The sequence below is a fragment of the Ictidomys tridecemlineatus genome, chromosome 6, assembly GCF_052094955.1.
Source record: "Ictidomys tridecemlineatus isolate mIctTri1 chromosome 6, mIctTri1.hap1, whole genome shotgun sequence".
Lineage (NCBI taxonomy): Eukaryota > Metazoa > Chordata > Mammalia > Rodentia > Sciuridae > Ictidomys > Ictidomys tridecemlineatus.
In genome coordinates, this window is record NC_135482.1 from 57,474,345 (window position 1) to 57,490,128 (window position 15,784).

General features: G+C 47.2%; 2 protein-coding genes across 6 annotated transcripts in view; one reads left to right on the plus strand and one right to left on the minus strand.

Annotated features, from left to right (window-relative positions):
• The window catches only part of Sarnp (SAP domain containing ribonucleoprotein), a 54,910-nt gene extending 47,602 nt beyond the window's left edge, over window positions 1–7,308 (plus strand). Inside the window, exons 11-12 of one of the 2 annotated variants that reach the window (XR_257943.5) lie at window positions 538–705; window positions 5,682–7,308. Coding sequence is in view for 1 of the 2 variants with exons in the window: in XM_005335596.4 (XP_005335653.1) it covers window positions 538–579 (42 nt within the window). In the remaining variant the exon portion in view is untranslated. Of the gene's footprint in view, window positions 1–537; window positions 820–5,681 lie in introns of those variants that run through there. The other variant, XM_005335596.4, reaches the window with a different exon arrangement.
• Gdf11 (growth differentiation factor 11) lies at window positions 812–15,420 on the minus strand. 4 transcript variants are annotated; one of them, XR_013440571.1, is made up of 5 exons: window positions 14,961–15,420; window positions 9,502–9,899; window positions 8,614–8,995; window positions 3,093–3,215; window positions 812–2,136 (listed from the first exon to the last, which is right to left on the minus strand). XR_013440571.1 is itself a non-coding variant. In XM_078053354.1 (4 exons), the coding sequence occupies exons 1-3, from the start codon at window positions 15,403–15,405 to the stop codon at window positions 8,615–8,617; spliced, it is 1,224 nt and encodes a 407-aa protein (XP_077909480.1). In that variant the 5' UTR covers window positions 15,406–15,420; the 3' UTR covers window positions 812–2,136; window position 8,614. The 4 variants fall into 4 exon arrangements, 3 of the variants coding, with proteins under 3 accessions (XP_077909480.1, XP_013218489.2, XP_077909481.1); XM_078053354.1 differs by lacking the exon at window positions 3,093–3,215; XM_013363035.4 differs by having other exon boundaries at window positions 812–3,215.
• Window positions 15,421–15,784: the final 364 nt, after the last annotated feature.

The window sequence follows — 15,784 nt, forward strand, 5'->3', positions numbered from 1 at the left end:
CAGTGTTGCCTCTCTTAGGAGTCATCTGTAAACACCCTCCTCTTTTTAAATTTATTCTTTTGGCATTGAAGATTTATATTCTTTTCTGTGGATTAGAGGCCTAAGGAATAGCTACTATTGGGCCTGACTGCTCAAAGGGGCATCCTCACCATCCTTTGTTCCCTGAAATTTTCATCTCCCTTCCCAATACCCTCCCCGATACTTTCCCCAACCTATTCAGGACCCATTATTTGTAGGCTCTCTTGTTTTAGGCTGAAGGCCCTGTCTCCCTAGAAAACCTCTCCATTTTCTACTACTATTCTCCTTTGCTCGCCTCCCCTTCCACCTCCTGTAATCTTTTCTTTTCATTCTCACTAAACCTCCACAGCTAAATAACTGAAGAGATTCAGGAATGAACTCTCTGGCTACAAAGCTTAAAGTCAGGGTCATCCCTTCTTCTTGGACCTTGTGACAGTTCATGTGAGTTTGGATTAAAGCAGCCAGGAACCTAAGCTACTGTTGTCTTACTATTTTTTTCTTCTTGCTTTTTCCTTACAGGCAAAGAAGAGGAAAAGAGCAGAGCGTTTTGGGATTGCGTGATGAAAGTTCTTGATGCTTTCCATTCTCCCGTGGTTTCCATTTCTGATTCTTCTTGGTCACATGTATACCTAAATGCACAGTCATGTGCCTACGTCCTGCCTCGCAGTGAGGGAGCATGTACCTCAGGTACATCAGTGAACTCCAGCAGCAGTTTAACTTACTGTTGTTCCAACTTTAAGGTTGTTGTGGTTTTGTTTTTAATTATTTTGCTTGTTAATAAAAAAACAGAAAAGAGAACAATGTGTTTTATTAGGTGCTCCTCATATGAGTTCTTGGAGCCAGATTAGGTAAGATAAGGGGAGTTTTGGGAGCAAATATTATGGGGAATTAGCCATAATGTCTTTATCCCTTAGAAAAGAAGACAAGGTTGAGTATGAGTCTACCCTTTAAGCCCATTTATTACCTTTGCTTGTACTCACAGGCATCCTTTTACTTCATTAACTTCTGTAAAGAGGTCAAGTTACTCCCTGAATCTTTGCTTTAGCAGGTTGGAGTGACCCATAGAGATAAAATAGAGGGAGCATAGAAGGTTTTAGGAGATAGAAACAATATAAATACAAGGACTAATGATTTATAATTCCCTACTATAAGCTAGTAACAAAGTCCTGTTGTTGGATAAAATGGAGCCCAGAGTTCTTACAGTAAGATGGACCCTATTTTCCATGTGGCCTGGCATGATAATTGGTTCCAGAACAAATCACTGCGTAGGACCTTGTTAGTTTTGCAGTTCAGGAAGATTGATGGGCTGGATGCTCCTCAGAGATAGAAGAAAATGTAGGGATTCAAAGTATGAAAGAATATAAAAAATGTTAAACATTAAACATTATTAGATAATTGAGAACATAAGCAATGGGATGGGATGCTACCTTTTTTCCCCCCCGCTCAGTGACAGGGATTAAACCTAGGATCTTGCACCTGGAAGGCCAGCACAATACCACTGAGCTATATCCCAACTCTACTTAGATTTTTGTTAAGCCCTGTGCTAGTTTATCTTCTTCTGTTGCAGAAGGATGCTATTGCAGTTTTGGTGGTAATGTTTCTTGGATATTACTAAAATTCATTTTCCTTGCTGAGCTTCCTACTTAGAAAAGGTTTGACTCTCCCCAAGCAGGTTGCTTGTTTGCATTTGAAGCTTCCTATAAATCTGAGACTTGGTAGTCTTTTCAGATGTGTTGATGTAGGGTGTCTCCTCTTAAGCATTATATTTGGACATCTATAGAAGTTTTTGTTTGTTTGTTTGTTTTTTTGGTGAGGTAGGATTATAAAATTTACAAGCCTGGTATCTTACTTAAAGATTTTCTCCCATTATTAACTCTTACATTGCTGTTGTTTTGTAATCTTTGTCTTTTTTAATTCTGTGAAAACCTGCTTGTTTTTGTGATCAGTAGAAAGGTTATAATTTTTTCAAAACTTTGTAACATTAAGAATCTCTTTTATTTCTGTCAAGTCTATAGTTAGTGACAAGGGACCAAAGTTGGATATTTTAAGAAAACTGTACCTTGGAGGACAGATCCAAAGGTTGCCCATTTTTTTGTGAATTTTGCCCCATTTGAGATTCTGGAGAAATGAACAAGAAGGAAAGTTGGTTAAATTTTTGTCATATCCTCAACCAAATAAACCTTATACATGGAGTGACTTTCCCTCCCTTCCTGTTAGTCTGTTCTGTTTGCCTCCCTTTCTTGACTTCAGGCTCTAATCTCAGAACTAGCTTTTTTTTTTTCTCTGTCTCTCCTATGCCTTCATCTGAAAACAACCAAGAGAATTATTCAGTTTTGTAATATAAGATTATAGATTCAATAAGGATTTCTTACTCTAGGATGGTTTTTTAAAAAGGAGGAATAGGGTAGATGCTAATAATGGAACAGAGCATTGGGTCCCTCAGAAATTTTCTTCACTTTTTCTGTTTAGTCTTTACAACCTTACAGAAAGAAATGTATTCAGCCTTATTCGCTAGATTCTTTACTCTTTACACTTCATCATTCTCTTTACTTAGCTCAATTCTTCACTCCCCACTTATTTATTATTTAGTGGTACTGGGGTTTGAACCCAAGAGCATTCTGCCACGGAACTGCATCCCCAACCCTTTTTAGTTTTTGAGATGGGATTCTCTAAATTGCCAAGACTGGCCTTGAATTTGTGATCCTTCTTCCTGAGTTGCTGTGATTACTGGCATGTACCACCATGCCCAACTTCCTCAGATCTTTGATGCCATGTTTTCCTATGTCAGTCAAAAGACTATAACCTCCAAGGCTGACCACCATGTTCTCTTTCTGTCTCAGTGCAGTCATTTCACACATAACTTTTTGAGCATGAATAGTATAGAATGCTCAAAATTAGGATCCCCCCCCCCCCCCGAATTTAAAACAGTAAGTCCAAGGCTGGGGATATAGCACAGTCGGTAGAATGCTGAGGCCCTGGGTTCAATTCCCAGCACCAAAAAAAAAAAAAGTCTTTTTTGTTTGCCTAACAGAATAGACACCTAGGCTTATAATTCTTATCTGGGATCCAAATACCTTTCCTTCCTTCTTATCCCTGAGTCTCACTCCTGTAGTTAGCTGACTCCAGTCTTTTCCTTGCTGTAAAGCTGTGGCATTCTCCGCATACCTGGAGGCTCTTAATGAGGGAGTCTATAAAAGCTGTAGAGAGAACAAGCTTCCTTAGCTGTAAATCTGTACCTTTTTATGGTTCTCTAGGATCATTGTCTTCACCACCATCACCCTAAGCTGCCCTTCCCCCCAGAAGACTAAAACTTTCAGTGTGGGCAAAGGCTATAGGAAGGAAGGGGTGAATAAGGGCAGATCTTCTTGGTGTTTTGTTGTTTTTGTATTTTGAGACAGTATTACTCTATGTTGCCTGTGTTGCCCATGCTGGCCTCAGACTCTCCTGCTGTAGCCTACTGAGTAGCTGGGACTATGAATATACCCCACTGTGCCAGACCTCTTCTTAGTGTAGAGCTGAGTCCTCTTGCTGTGTCTAACAAGAGAAACAGATGGGGTAGCGAGGAACTTAGGAGAGAATACCTTTCTCTGCTCCCCGCCCCCCTCCAGTATTGAGGATTGAACCCAAGGGCACTTTACCACCAAGCTACATCCCTAGCCTTTTTAAATTTTGAGATAGGGTCTCACTAAGTTGCCCAGGCCTCGAATTTGGATCCTTCAGACTCAAGTTTCCTGAGTAGCTGGGATTACAGGTGTGTATCATTGTACTTTGCTTCCCTGTTCTCTTACATGAGGCCTCTGACAGGCATTGCCACTTCTGATTATTAAAGTCCCCCCACACATACACACATTCTGATCTCCCTTTCTCTTGCTGTTTCCAGATTCTTCTTGTTTTTTCCTCCAAGAGGACTGAAAATAAAAGGTTGCATTCCTTTGCAGACCCTTTGTCATCTCTTTCCTCTCTATTGTCCCTGTATTTTGTTTTCTCTTATATCACTATTAATAGAGTATAATGTATGTGTAACTATTTAGGTTTAATCTCTTATTCTGTCACACTAGCTCTATGACCCTGGGCAAATTACTTAATTCTGTGACTCTCTCCAGACTCTATCAGTATTATGAAGGTTGCTGTGAAAATTAATACTTTCATATTATGAACTTGGCATAATTTGCTTAGCATAGTTTATGCTTAATAATCATTGAAAAAATATTAGCTCTTAATTTTATAAGGGTAAAATAAAAGTAGGATAAGAACACTTTTTTTCCCCACTTGAACAGATTCTAGATAAAGAATGGGGGGTGAGTTTGGGCCTGTGTATGCTTATGCAATTGTATTTGGGAGTTTGGAGACTAGAAAGATGGGGGAAGAGTTCCAGTTCTTCTCTTAATCCTCAGCTTATGGGTAGGAAAGTTAACATTGTCACCTGGAGCATTGACTTTCCTACTTCTGCCCCACTATCCACCAGAGACTAAATGTTACACTGCTTGCTGTTTATTAGCTTGGGGCATGCCCCTCACATACGAAAACTTGGCAAAGACTAATGATAGGATAGCTCCTGATGCACTTCTTGGAGGGTGTTTGGGGAAAAGGAGAAAAGACTTAAAACTCATCTTACAATTTCTTCTGTATTCCTTTGAGTAGTGAGGGGAAAACCATTTTGACTCCGGCCAAAAGCTAGGGATAGAACTGTAGATAAAGCAGTTCCCTAAGGGATGATACAGTGTACAACACTGTAGTTACTTGCCCAGTCTCAACTTGTTTTGTAGTTGGTATAGGTTGGGGTTAGTCTGGTAGTAGAATGAACAAGGCAGGGAAAGCATGATGGCACACTGAACCCTTAGTATCTTTGCTGCCTGTTCTGGATCTTGCTGGTGTCACAGGAGCTTTCCTTATGTTATTATTTGTCAGGCAAGGTTGTTTTGCCACCCCCAACTTGTAACATCCTGGAAATTGCCCTCTAGGTATAGTGGGCTCAAAGATTGTTTGAAATGCTTAATCACTTTTTTTGCAGACAAAGCAAACAACTGTCAGTTTGTTTCATGAATTTTGGTGAAACTGTTGAGGAAACCTAGGAGTAGGGACTGTAAATAGCAGACATTAGCTGGATTATCTTAAGAAAACTTCAGATTTCCTATTCTATGAAGGCTGGGAGAGTTTTATAATCTGGGGGACTGTTTTGAATCAAGCTCTCCAGAGAAAGGAACTCCCCTTCCTTTCTCATCCTCTGTCCATCTGTCTTGGACTACATATCCCAACCCTCATCCCACAAGCACTTTTGTGTTTTATTGTTGTTTGCATTACCATGGATTGAACCCAGGGGTGTTCTACCACTGAGCCACATACATCCCCAGTCCTTTTTTTTTTTTTTTTTAAATTTTGAAGCAGGGTCTTGTTAAATTGATGAGGCTGGCTGCAAACTTGCGATCTTTCAGCCTCTGCCTCTTGAGTTGCTGGGGTTACAAGTGTACACCACACACCCAGATCCGTAGTGGTTTTCCTCTTGCTCCAAGGACCCCATCTTCTTAGTCCTAGAGCAAAAGGTTTCCTCTCTTAGATCCTCTTCAATTCCTGGTCTCCCAAGTATAAATGTCGCGCTTGATTAGGGAGAAGAGCTTGGCACTGATTTCTAAACTCTTTGACTGCTTTTATTTTTCTTTTTTCAGGTTCAAGTGCTGGATTGTGTCATGTGACCATCCCAAAACTCAGAGCACCCTATGGCCATCTTTGCCCTCTGTCACATAACTTGAAAACTACCTGATGGCCTTTTTGCAGTGGTTCCCTCAAGGAAGCCTTGATCTCAGTGAAGAAGTCCTTTCCTGGCATTCCAGTGCCCCAGTCAGCCCCATACTCCTCAGACACCCTTAACAAACAAAGGCAATCACACACGATGTAACAAATACACAAAGTAAATAATTACACCAGTAATGATATGTTCCGAGGGGCACTGGCCAGGTCCACACACATAAGGTGGGGGAAGGGTGCCAGCCCCCACTGGGTTGCTGGGTTGTCTCCAAGCTTTTCTATCCCATGCCTCTTTGGGGATAGGGAGGAACAGGGGACTGCAATTTCAACTCAGATTTATATTCCTAGGAGAAATGACTGCTTTCCTGACTCTGCAAAGGTCTTTATTTGGTGGTATTAAAGGGCAATTTTTTAAGTGTCCCCCAAGTTTAATGCCCTAGCTGTTTAGATTTTGTAGAGGGAAGTTACCTAATGTTTATTGCCCAGTCCCCACCCTGTCCAAGATCAAGAGGTATTTGACCTTGCAGGGAAGCATGTGCTATTCTTCACTTTTCTGCTCCTCTCCTTCCACCAAAGAAATGTGAATGGTCAGGTGTGTCTTGTTCTCCAAGACTGGGGCAGAAGGGTGAAGAATAGGGCCAGAGAGGAAAGACTTGGGGTTAAAATAGCTGCAATATGGAAGGTGAGTTGAAAAGCTTGACAGTCCCTGTTCATTCCTCTACTGAAATACCTTATCTCATTTTCTCACTATGAGAATAGAAGTAAGATACTAAATTTCACCAGCATCACCTTCCCAAGCATGGTCACCATACATTTGCCCCTTCAGTGGTCTGGTCCAAGCAGGAGAGACATGTGCTCAGGAAGAATAAGCCTTCCAGGTCTGCTCTCCACCTCAGGCTTTACTTCAGTTCAGTACTGTTTCTACCAGACCATAACTGCTGGCTCTACTTAAGAGTACCATTTTGCTGTAGGTCTCCACATCCCCCCCCAGCCCACCCCCTGCTTTCCTGACATCCTTAGGCTCTTGCCTGGAGCCAAGAGATCTGCTGGTGAGGTATGGATAGGGTGTGGAGATTCTCAACTCCTTGGCTTCAGGCACTGTCCATCTGGGAGGCAGGGGAACTTGTACTCTCTGAAGCCTGTGACTCCTCTAAGCCTCACATATCTTCACCACTACTCTGGTGCCCTGGTTATCTTGTCCCACAGCGAGAGGTATTTTATGTCCATAAAGTGCCCGTGGTAAGTGCTCAGAATTCATCTCTTGGCTGTGGCGGGTGCTGCTATTTCTCATTCCATCGAGGGGAAGAAACTGAGGCACAGTGAGTCCAGAGGAGAGTGAGTCAGGATTATGGGAGGAATGAATTGGCCCAGCTAGTGAGATGAAGTGGCAACTACTTTCTGCCTGCTTCCTAGCCTTTCAAACCAGGGAATCTCCTTCCTTCCCATTCTTTGCTGTCAACTGGCCTTGTCAGATGCCTTTCCCCACTGTACTATCCCCTCCCTGCTTCCAGGTACTTCTATACTCCAAAAATAAAAGATTAAAAATTATATAGACACTCTGCTCCCTTTTTCTCCCTCCTTCCACCCTGAGCTTTGGGGGGTGGGGGACTAAAATGTCCCCCTTCCAGAATCCCTTCCACCTTGGTCTACAGATTCTATTCCCTAGCCCAGAGCAGTGATTTGGATTCAAATGCCCTGTAACCTTCAGCCTCCTTATTATTCCTTTCTTGACCCTTTATAATCTTACCCAGACCTGGGGAACTTTGGGGTCTCTACTCTTTTATTGACCTGAAGATAGAGGCTGGGAACAGGGGCATTCCACAGGCTCTTTGGTCTCTCTCGGCTGAGGGTAATTTGGGCATAAACAGGCTATACCCTCTGGCTAAATCAATACCTTGGAGAAGGTGGGTCTGAGGGTTAGTTTAGTGGCGCTCTCATAGATCCTGGATGTTGAGGACTTCCCCTCCCTCAGCTCTTAAACGCCAATCTTGTACTATTTCCATGGCCACTTAGTTCAACCCATTTGGTTAGTTAGGTTGCTTATGGGTTAGAAACACATATATCAGCCCTCTTGCCCTTTACTCCCATTCCCAACCCTGGAGGCTTTATACAAGTGCTTAAGTGGGTGGGTATTGGGGAAGAGCAGGGTTTGGGGCATAAGGGACAAATGGGGCATAGTGGGCAGGGGCCCTCCTATTCCAGTAAAGCCAAGTACCCAAAAATAAAAAGAAAAAACAAAGAAAAGTCACAATAAATAAATAAATAAAATTCCCAAATCCTTACTTTTGCCCCTGCCCTTGCTTCCCTTCCCCTGGTTATTGTTGTAGGGGGAGAGGGAAGATGCTAAGAATGGATTTTTTATTTCCTCTCCTACTGGATAGTCAGGGGATCTCCCCAAACTATACCAAGCCCCTCACCTTGCCAGTGGAAGAAAGGAGGCTTGGTGTGGGGCTTTCATTTATTACTCCATTTCTGTCTCTTTCTCATTGTTTGTCTCTGCCTAGTCTCTTGTCTCTTCTCTATTCCTTTGCCTTCTCAATGTTGCTGTTTGTTCCTGTCTCTATCCCTCTGTACTTCTGTCTCTACATCTCTCTGTCTTCTTGCCAAACCTTCTTACCTGCAAACATCAAACACTCCACCCTAACTATGTCTGTCCCTCCTTTCCTGTTTCCCCAACCCCTTGTCCCTCAACCCCCACCTGCCTCCCTCTGTTGTATTGCACACTGCTTGGTCAGGGAACAAGGTGTGATGTTCGTGGGAAGAGGTGGAGGGAGCTCTAGGGCTTGGGGAGATGGGGGCCAGGGCTGGGGTCTCAGGGTAGGGTCTGTGGGGAAGGCATCCACTGTCCCCCACCTTAGGAGCAGCCACAACGATCCACCACCATGCCAGGGATCTTGCCGTAGATAATCTGCTGCTTGTCATTGAAGTAGAGCATGTTGATTGGGGACATCTTGGTAGGGGTGCAGCAGGGCCCAGCAGAGCCTCTCGGATTGGCCTGTTGCACCAAGTGGGTATGCGGATACTTTTGCATGAACATGTACTCGCATTGGCCGGAGCAGTAGTTGGCCTTGTAGCGCTTAGGTGCGATGATCCAGTCCCAACCAAAAGCCTCAAAGTCCACTGTGAGGGGATATCGGCAGCAGCGGGACTCGCTTGAATGCTCATCACAATCCAGGCCTAGGTTCCGCCGGGACCGTTTTGTGTTCTCTAGGACTCGAAGCTCCATGAAAGGATGCTGAAGGTCAGGGAGAGGGGAAAGAGATGTGACATAGCCCTGAAAAGTTCTTCCCTGTCCCCCACCCCCCCAATCTGCCTCTCAATAGTGGCTTCAGAACAGAAACCATTGACTTCTTGGCTTTTCCATTGCCCCACCCACCCCACCTTATCTTCAACTCACTTTTCTTGCCATCTACATCTCTCAACTCAGCCTTCCCTAGTTCTTTGTCCTGGCAACCTGACCTTCATCAGCCCCTTGGCTCAGGGCCTCATCAATGTCCAGTTTTTGGGTTCCATTATCTGACACCTTTACCCCAAATCCAGTTTTCAGCTGCTGCCTGGCTTGGTTCCCTGAAAAGTGACAGTTGCCACCCCATCCTCAAACTCATCTAGAATCAGCTCCTGGCCTGAGAAGTAATACTGGTCCCCACCTCCCTTTATGTTCCTGGTCTACTTTTTCTAACATCCCCACCTCCTCAGGGCCAGGATACACATATCCACCACCACTTCAGGCCCCCTGCTCACCAGCCCCTCAGCTCCTGGCCCCAGGGATGTGACAGCCAGGTCTGTGCCACTGGGATCAAAGGCGTTGATCTCGATGCCCCAGTTGCTCTGTGGCTGGCGGAACCAGCTGTGTAGCACTTGCTTGAAGTCGATGCTCTGCCAGTGGCCGGAGCGCGAGTGCAGCTCAATCTTGAGTGAACGGATACGGATGTGACGGCGGCCTCCACCCCCTCCCCCTGCGGTCCCTTCCCCAGTTAGGGGTTTCAGTCGCAAGATCTGCAGGTAGACTGTGGCTGGGCGGGGCACAGGCCGAAGGTACACCCACAGCTGTGCCTTCAGTACCTTTGTGAACATCACCTTGGGGCTGAAGTGGAAATGGCAACAGAGAGGACTGCCATCTGTCTGCACTGCAGGATCCGCTGATAAGAGAGAAGGGAGCACAACATCAGCAAAGGGTATTTGTAGAAAGGATCAGCAGCCCTGGATGGCATTGGCAGTTTGGACTCCTCAGCCTGAGTGTTTCAGCTTTTGCCCTTCTCCTGTGACTATCTTATGGATTATCCCTATGGGGTTTCAGGTACTGAAAACTGCCTCCTCACTTTGGATGAGGGCTCTATCAGTCTTTACTAATCTGTACCAATTCCCTAGTCCATTTACTTATTCTAATACACAGGTTCCCCTCTACATTTTAACCTGTAAAGGTAATTATCAGGGAATTCTCCCTTCCCTTTCCCCAACTATTCCCAGAATGTAAGGCTCCAACTTTTTCTGAATCTTTAAGCTCTTCATAGAAGCCATACCTCTTACCACACCTGCTGTTACCTTGCCCCATTTCTGCTGATTTGTCTGATGGGCAGGTGGAACCTGGCATCCCCCCGGCAAAAAAAAAAAAAAAGGTGGCCTCAGAGAATATAACTCAGGGTCCAGAAGGAATGTAGGCTAAATTTATCTTATAAACTAAACCAGAATTGAAAACTAGGCTTGTGTCATCCCAGTAGCACCAGAATGAAACCACCCAAGCATATCCTATGCATCTGACTCCTCATTCCTTTTCTCCTAAAAAGAAGTTTCCTTAGCTGCTTTCTCATCATCACCACCATTAGTGCTTCAGATTTTGAGGGAGGGAAAAATTGTGTTTCTTCCTACTTTCCCAAAGCATCAGAAATAATAATTCGGGCTGGGGATATAGCTCAGTTGGTAGAATGCTTACCTTCATTCACAAGGCCCTGGGTTCAATCCCCAACACCACAAAAACAAAACAATTCAACATACCATATCATCTATAATCAGCAGGGTACAGTTGGTGCACACTTGTAATACCAGCTACTCAAGAAGGCTAAGGCAGGAGGATGGCAAGTCTAAGATCAGCCTTAGCAACTTAGCAAGACCCTGTCTCAAAACTTAGGGGAAAAAAGGGATTGGGATGTATGTAGCTCAGTGGTGGAGGAAGTGCCTGGCATGTATGAAGTCCTGGGTTCAATCCCTTGCACGACAAACAAAATTCAGTAGCTTTTTCTCCCCTGATATTCCTTTTGTGTTTTTTTTGGTCCAGGACCACCAGCAAGTCTACAGAGGTTCAGTATCCCAACTTCACATCTTGACCTTTTTCCCCTTGTTCTGGACCATAAATTAAACCTTGGGGATTAAAGATGATGCTCAATATATCCCTGTGCTCCCAGCTTCTTCCAGTTCCATTTCCTAATCTCTTTGATAGTTTGGGAATGCCCTGAATCATGTTTCTCAAGAATGACCATTCTCATTCTAGATAAGAAGAATCTGGAATGAGCTTTTCCAGTCCCTTATAGTTATGATGCAGAAGTCCAGGTAGGCCCTTAGGTATTATACCCACGTAACATTCTGTGTAGTCATGGAGGACTTAACATCCATGAACACTCTCCCACTTCACTCCAGGAGAGGAGGACCTTCTGAATAGGATAGGAAGAAAGTTCTTTGTAATCTTCATATTTTAGGTCATAATACACAAAGTCCTCTGCATCATCGTCTTCCTTGTTTCTCTGAGGTGCAATGTTCTGTTAGTCCTCCCATTTATCCTACTGGCTGGAGCTTCAGTAATGATGTAATAGAGTGGGGCTTGGGGAATGGAAATTCAGAGATTAGGAGAGTAGCTGGAGCAAGGAAGCTACTGGTGAGCTCTGGAATGACAAGCAACAATGCAAATAGCATATTATGCCAAATTTAGGCATAGGAAATGTCTATTTCTTGCTATTAAGATACTCATTTTGAGGGTGGACACTATATATTTTACTCACCACTGTAGCTTTAGTGCTTCCCATAATACCAAGAAGTATTCAATAAATACATGCTGAATGAACTCCCAATTTTCAGTTACACAGGCAAGTGCTTGAGAGTTCTTCCTAAACTGTCCTTGGCTACATTAAAGTGGGTTTAACCACTGTTTGACTCCTCATCTGACCTTTCCCATAGACTTCTTGGTATGATAGTAATGATTCTTGATTTAGGTGCTAAGCATTAAAGAATGTGAAAATAGTAGTAGTTTCTCAATAAATGTTTGGTTTTCTAAACTCTAAACATACCCTACTACCTTTAGCTGACCTAAGATTTGAAGGTGAGGGATTGGGCACTTGATCCTTTGGTTCCTTCAGATAAAGGATTGCCCATCCCAGGGAATCCTCATACACTTCTACACTGGATGGGAGACTAGTCAGTACTACTAGGGGACAGGACATAGGGAGAAAGTAAAGAGAAAGGTGAAGAGTCAGGAAAGACTGGAGAAGGTGAGGGAAGTAAGAATCAAGAAGATCCAGGAATGAAATCAGGTTAGTAGAGACAGGCAGAGAAACGGAGGTTGTAGAAAGATTGTGGTGTGAGAAGAAATAAGTTTGGGAGTTGGAGAACACCAGGGTTGAGTAGAAAGGAGTGGGTGGGAGTTAAAAAGTTAGAGGTGGGAGGGAGCTAAACCTGATGGGGTAAAGATAAGAGGACACAAAAGGTAGAGAGAGAGAAACAAAGAATAAGCAGGTAGAGCTATAGAGGGAAAGGGGCTTGAGAGAATCCTTAACAGCTCTGATGGGAAAGGGAGGGGGGCCACATATGTGTTGGATTGATCTGGTTGGTGGCAGGCAGCAGGTCAGGTTTAGTAGGCGGTGCTGCTAGGGGAGAGAGGTCATTGCACTATTTTCAGCAAAAGCCCAACCCCCTCCTTACTTAGGGCCTCCCCTTTCCACCCCCAACTACACACCCTTTTCCAATCCAGGCTAGAAGGCCTAGGGGCAGGAGGTTGGGCTGAGAGGGCAGGGGCCTCTCAGTATGGGGAGGAGAGAGAAACTGAGGGGCTGGGCTCGGCTCCCAGAAGGGCAGGGGGCTGGGTTCCCAGGATGAAGGCTGGGGTGGGAGAGCCTGAGAGGGTAGAGGGAACTAGGACAAGCAAAGCAGTCTAGGCGAGGTGGGGGCTGGGGTCTAGGGTTGAAGGCTGGGGGAGGGGAGACAGGGGGAGGGGAGCAGAGGCCATCTCTGCTGACAAACACCTCCCCCGATTAGCAGAGCACAAGTCTCTTATTAAAGCGGGTCCCTGGGGATTAGACTATAAAAGTCTCTTTTTCCTTTTCCCCTCTCTCCCTCCCCCCTCCCTCCACTCCCCCTCCCTCTCTTAAGAGCTCAGCTAGGCTCTTAAAGGGGACGTACAATACCTGGCTGGAGACCCAGTTCCCTAGTTACCCAAGTGCTGCGTTGGTGGCACAAGAGTGGAAGTTGGGGTGAGACCCCAACTGCTGGTGCCTCCTTCAGTCTTAACCTTCATTGCCCCATCCATGCATGCAGGATCCCTTCACTTCCCACATCCCCACTATAGAGCTAATTCTGAGCTCAGACCTATAGCTAAGGAATGCTAGGCATAGTGAGGAGCAAGGGGAAGTCCAAGGCCCTGTCACCCATCCTGGGAATTCTCACACACTATACCACACAGACCAGAGCATCTTTTCCCTCTGTATCCTTCATCTTCTTCCAGCAAACTCTTGATCAGAATTCTTCTACTACTGTTTCCTAGAATCCCCACCCCCACCCCTGCCCTAGGTCAATCTCAGACTGACCCCAGCTTCCACAAGCAGAAGTCTTAAAAGGAGCAGAAGGGAGACTGAGGAAACGAGGATTAGATCTCCAGCCCTTGGTGCGGGGTGCATAGCTCGCCTGTGTGAGCGTGCACACAAATACACATACAAACACATACACACACAAATCCAGTTAGTTTTCCTGGTTAGTTTTCTTTACAGTCCTGATTAAGTACTGTTGAGTTCTACAGAAACACATTTGGCATTACCAGGTACTAAACCTCCCAGATGCACACCTGGGTTCCTGTGACTCTCCTATGGATGTGGGCCACTAGGACCCTCAGCCCCCAGCTTTTTATTACCCATCTGCCAATAAACCAGTTTCCCCCCTCTTCTGTTCAGAGCCATAAACCAAACTGGGGGGTGGGGGACCTTGCCAAACCACCAGGGAATAAGAGAGGGCTTGATTCCCTGGAGTTGAAGAGTCAGGGGAGACTCAGTGGGGGAGGGGAAGAGGGAGTCACCTGACCTTAGGGAGAGATAGAGTTGGGGGTAGTGGTATTGGCCTGGATTTTCCAGGCCATAAAATTTCAAAGCAGCTCATGTCTATTAACGTGTTCAGTATTCAGCTTCCTTAAGCCAGGGACTCGGATGCCTGGGTCTCCCCCAAAACCTGTCCAGTTCTTTCTCATTCTCCCTTTGGTCTTCCTCTCTCTCAAGTCCAGTTGCCATCGGGCCCGGTGAATAAGGGACGGAACACTGAGGTTTAAGTAACCAAATGATTATCCTTAAGCCCCCAGCGCAATGGAGTTATCTTGAGATCGGTCGGTACCAAGAAGACAGTTTTCCTGGCCCCTTGGGATACCCAGTGTGAGACACGGCTCAGGAAGAAAAGGGTGCCAGCTGGGCTGCCAGGAGGAACACTGGGTTCTGGGATCCTATTCCTGGGACAGAGAGGGGCACTCGGTTCTTTGGAGCCGGGTGGGCGCGTTGCGGAGCATCGGGCGGGGAGTTGGTGCCAGGACGATGGGAAGACACAAGAGTACTGCGGCCCAGCTGGGAGCCTCCCAATTCTGTTCTCTAGTCATCCCCACCCGTGGCCCTTCAGGACAGAGTGTCTGCCTAGTCCCCAAAGCTGCGGGCCTCAGCTTCCCCCCCGCCCCCGACTCCTTTAACGGGGGTCTTTCTCGCACACCGGGGTTGGGAGGCAGTATCTTGCAACCCGTCGCGTTTGCCCCCTCCCACCTCCAGGAACAGGGCCTGCATACAACTCCGTTGCCCAGCTTCACCGCTGGAAAAAAGTTCTGTGGAATAGCCCCAGGTCCCTAATCCATCAAGTTTTCGCAGAAAACGCTTCCGGGCCGAAGCAGCCGGGAGCGCCCGGCTTGGAAGCCAGAGGCGCCCTTCCCAGAGCCGAGCCAGCAACGCACCGCTTGAGCCCCGAAGCCCACTTACTCTCCTGGGCCATGCTAATGACGGTCTCGGTGGTGGCGTGGTACTCGTCTTCCTCCAGGAAGTCCTCGGGCTGCAGCGCGTCGCCCTGGAAGTCATGCAGGTCCAGGATTTGCTGCAGCGGCGGCGCCTTGGGCAGCAGCTGCTTCACCACCTCTCGGCTGATGTTGGGCGCCTCCTTGAGCCGCAGTTTGCTTAGGATCTGCGACTTGATGCTCTCCAGGCGCAGCTCGCGGCTATGCTGCCGCCACACGCACACGGGGCAGCCGTCCGGCTCGGGCGCCACGGACGGGGCCGGCCGACTGGAACGCTCCCCCCCGGCCCCGGCCGCCGCCGCCGCCGCCGCCGCCGCCGCCGCCGCCGCGGGGCCCTCGGCCGCCTCCCCCCGGGGCCGCAGCTCCAGGGCGAGGAGCAGGAAGCCCAGCAGCAGCGGGGCCGCGAGCACCATGCTGGAGGGGAGGGGAGGAGGACTGGGGGGCGGGGACGCCGGAGTCCCGCAGGGAGGGGGCGGAGGGAAGAGGGAGGGAGGAGGAGGGGGTCCGGGCGGCGCGGGATTGGGGGCTGCCCGGCCGAGGGGGGGCCGGGGGGGCCGGGGGCGGCGGGCGCGCGGGCGGGGCGGGCGAGCGGCCGGGGCGGGCGGCTGGGGGGGCCCGAGCCCGGGCCAGGCCCTTTATAGCCCCGGCCCCCGTGTCGTCAGCGGCCGCGATTGGCTGCGGAGCCAACAAAAGAGGTAGCGCTGTCATCCGAGGCGAGAGAGGGAGCCGGAGAGAGCGGAGGAAAAGAGAGAGGGAGGGAGCGAGGGAGCAAGGGCCCAGAGAAAGGTGAAG

What these genes read in the sequence shown, in the direction of transcription:
- Gdf11 (XM_078053354.1), bottom strand. Translation starts at nt 15,405, where the DNA reads ATGGTGCTCGCGGCCCCGCTGCTGCTGGGCTTCCTGCTCCTCGCCCTG. An exon ending in CATTAGCATGGCCCAGGAGA is followed by an intron (nt 9,900 to 14,960) that starts GTAAGTGGGCTT and finishes CTCTCTTATCAG; the next exon opens with CGGATCCTGCAGTGCAGACA. An exon ending in GGCCAGGAGCTGAGGGGCTG is followed by an intron (nt 8,996 to 9,501) that starts GTGAGCAGGGGG and finishes CCTGACCTTCAG; the next exon opens with CATCCTTTCATGGAGCTTCG.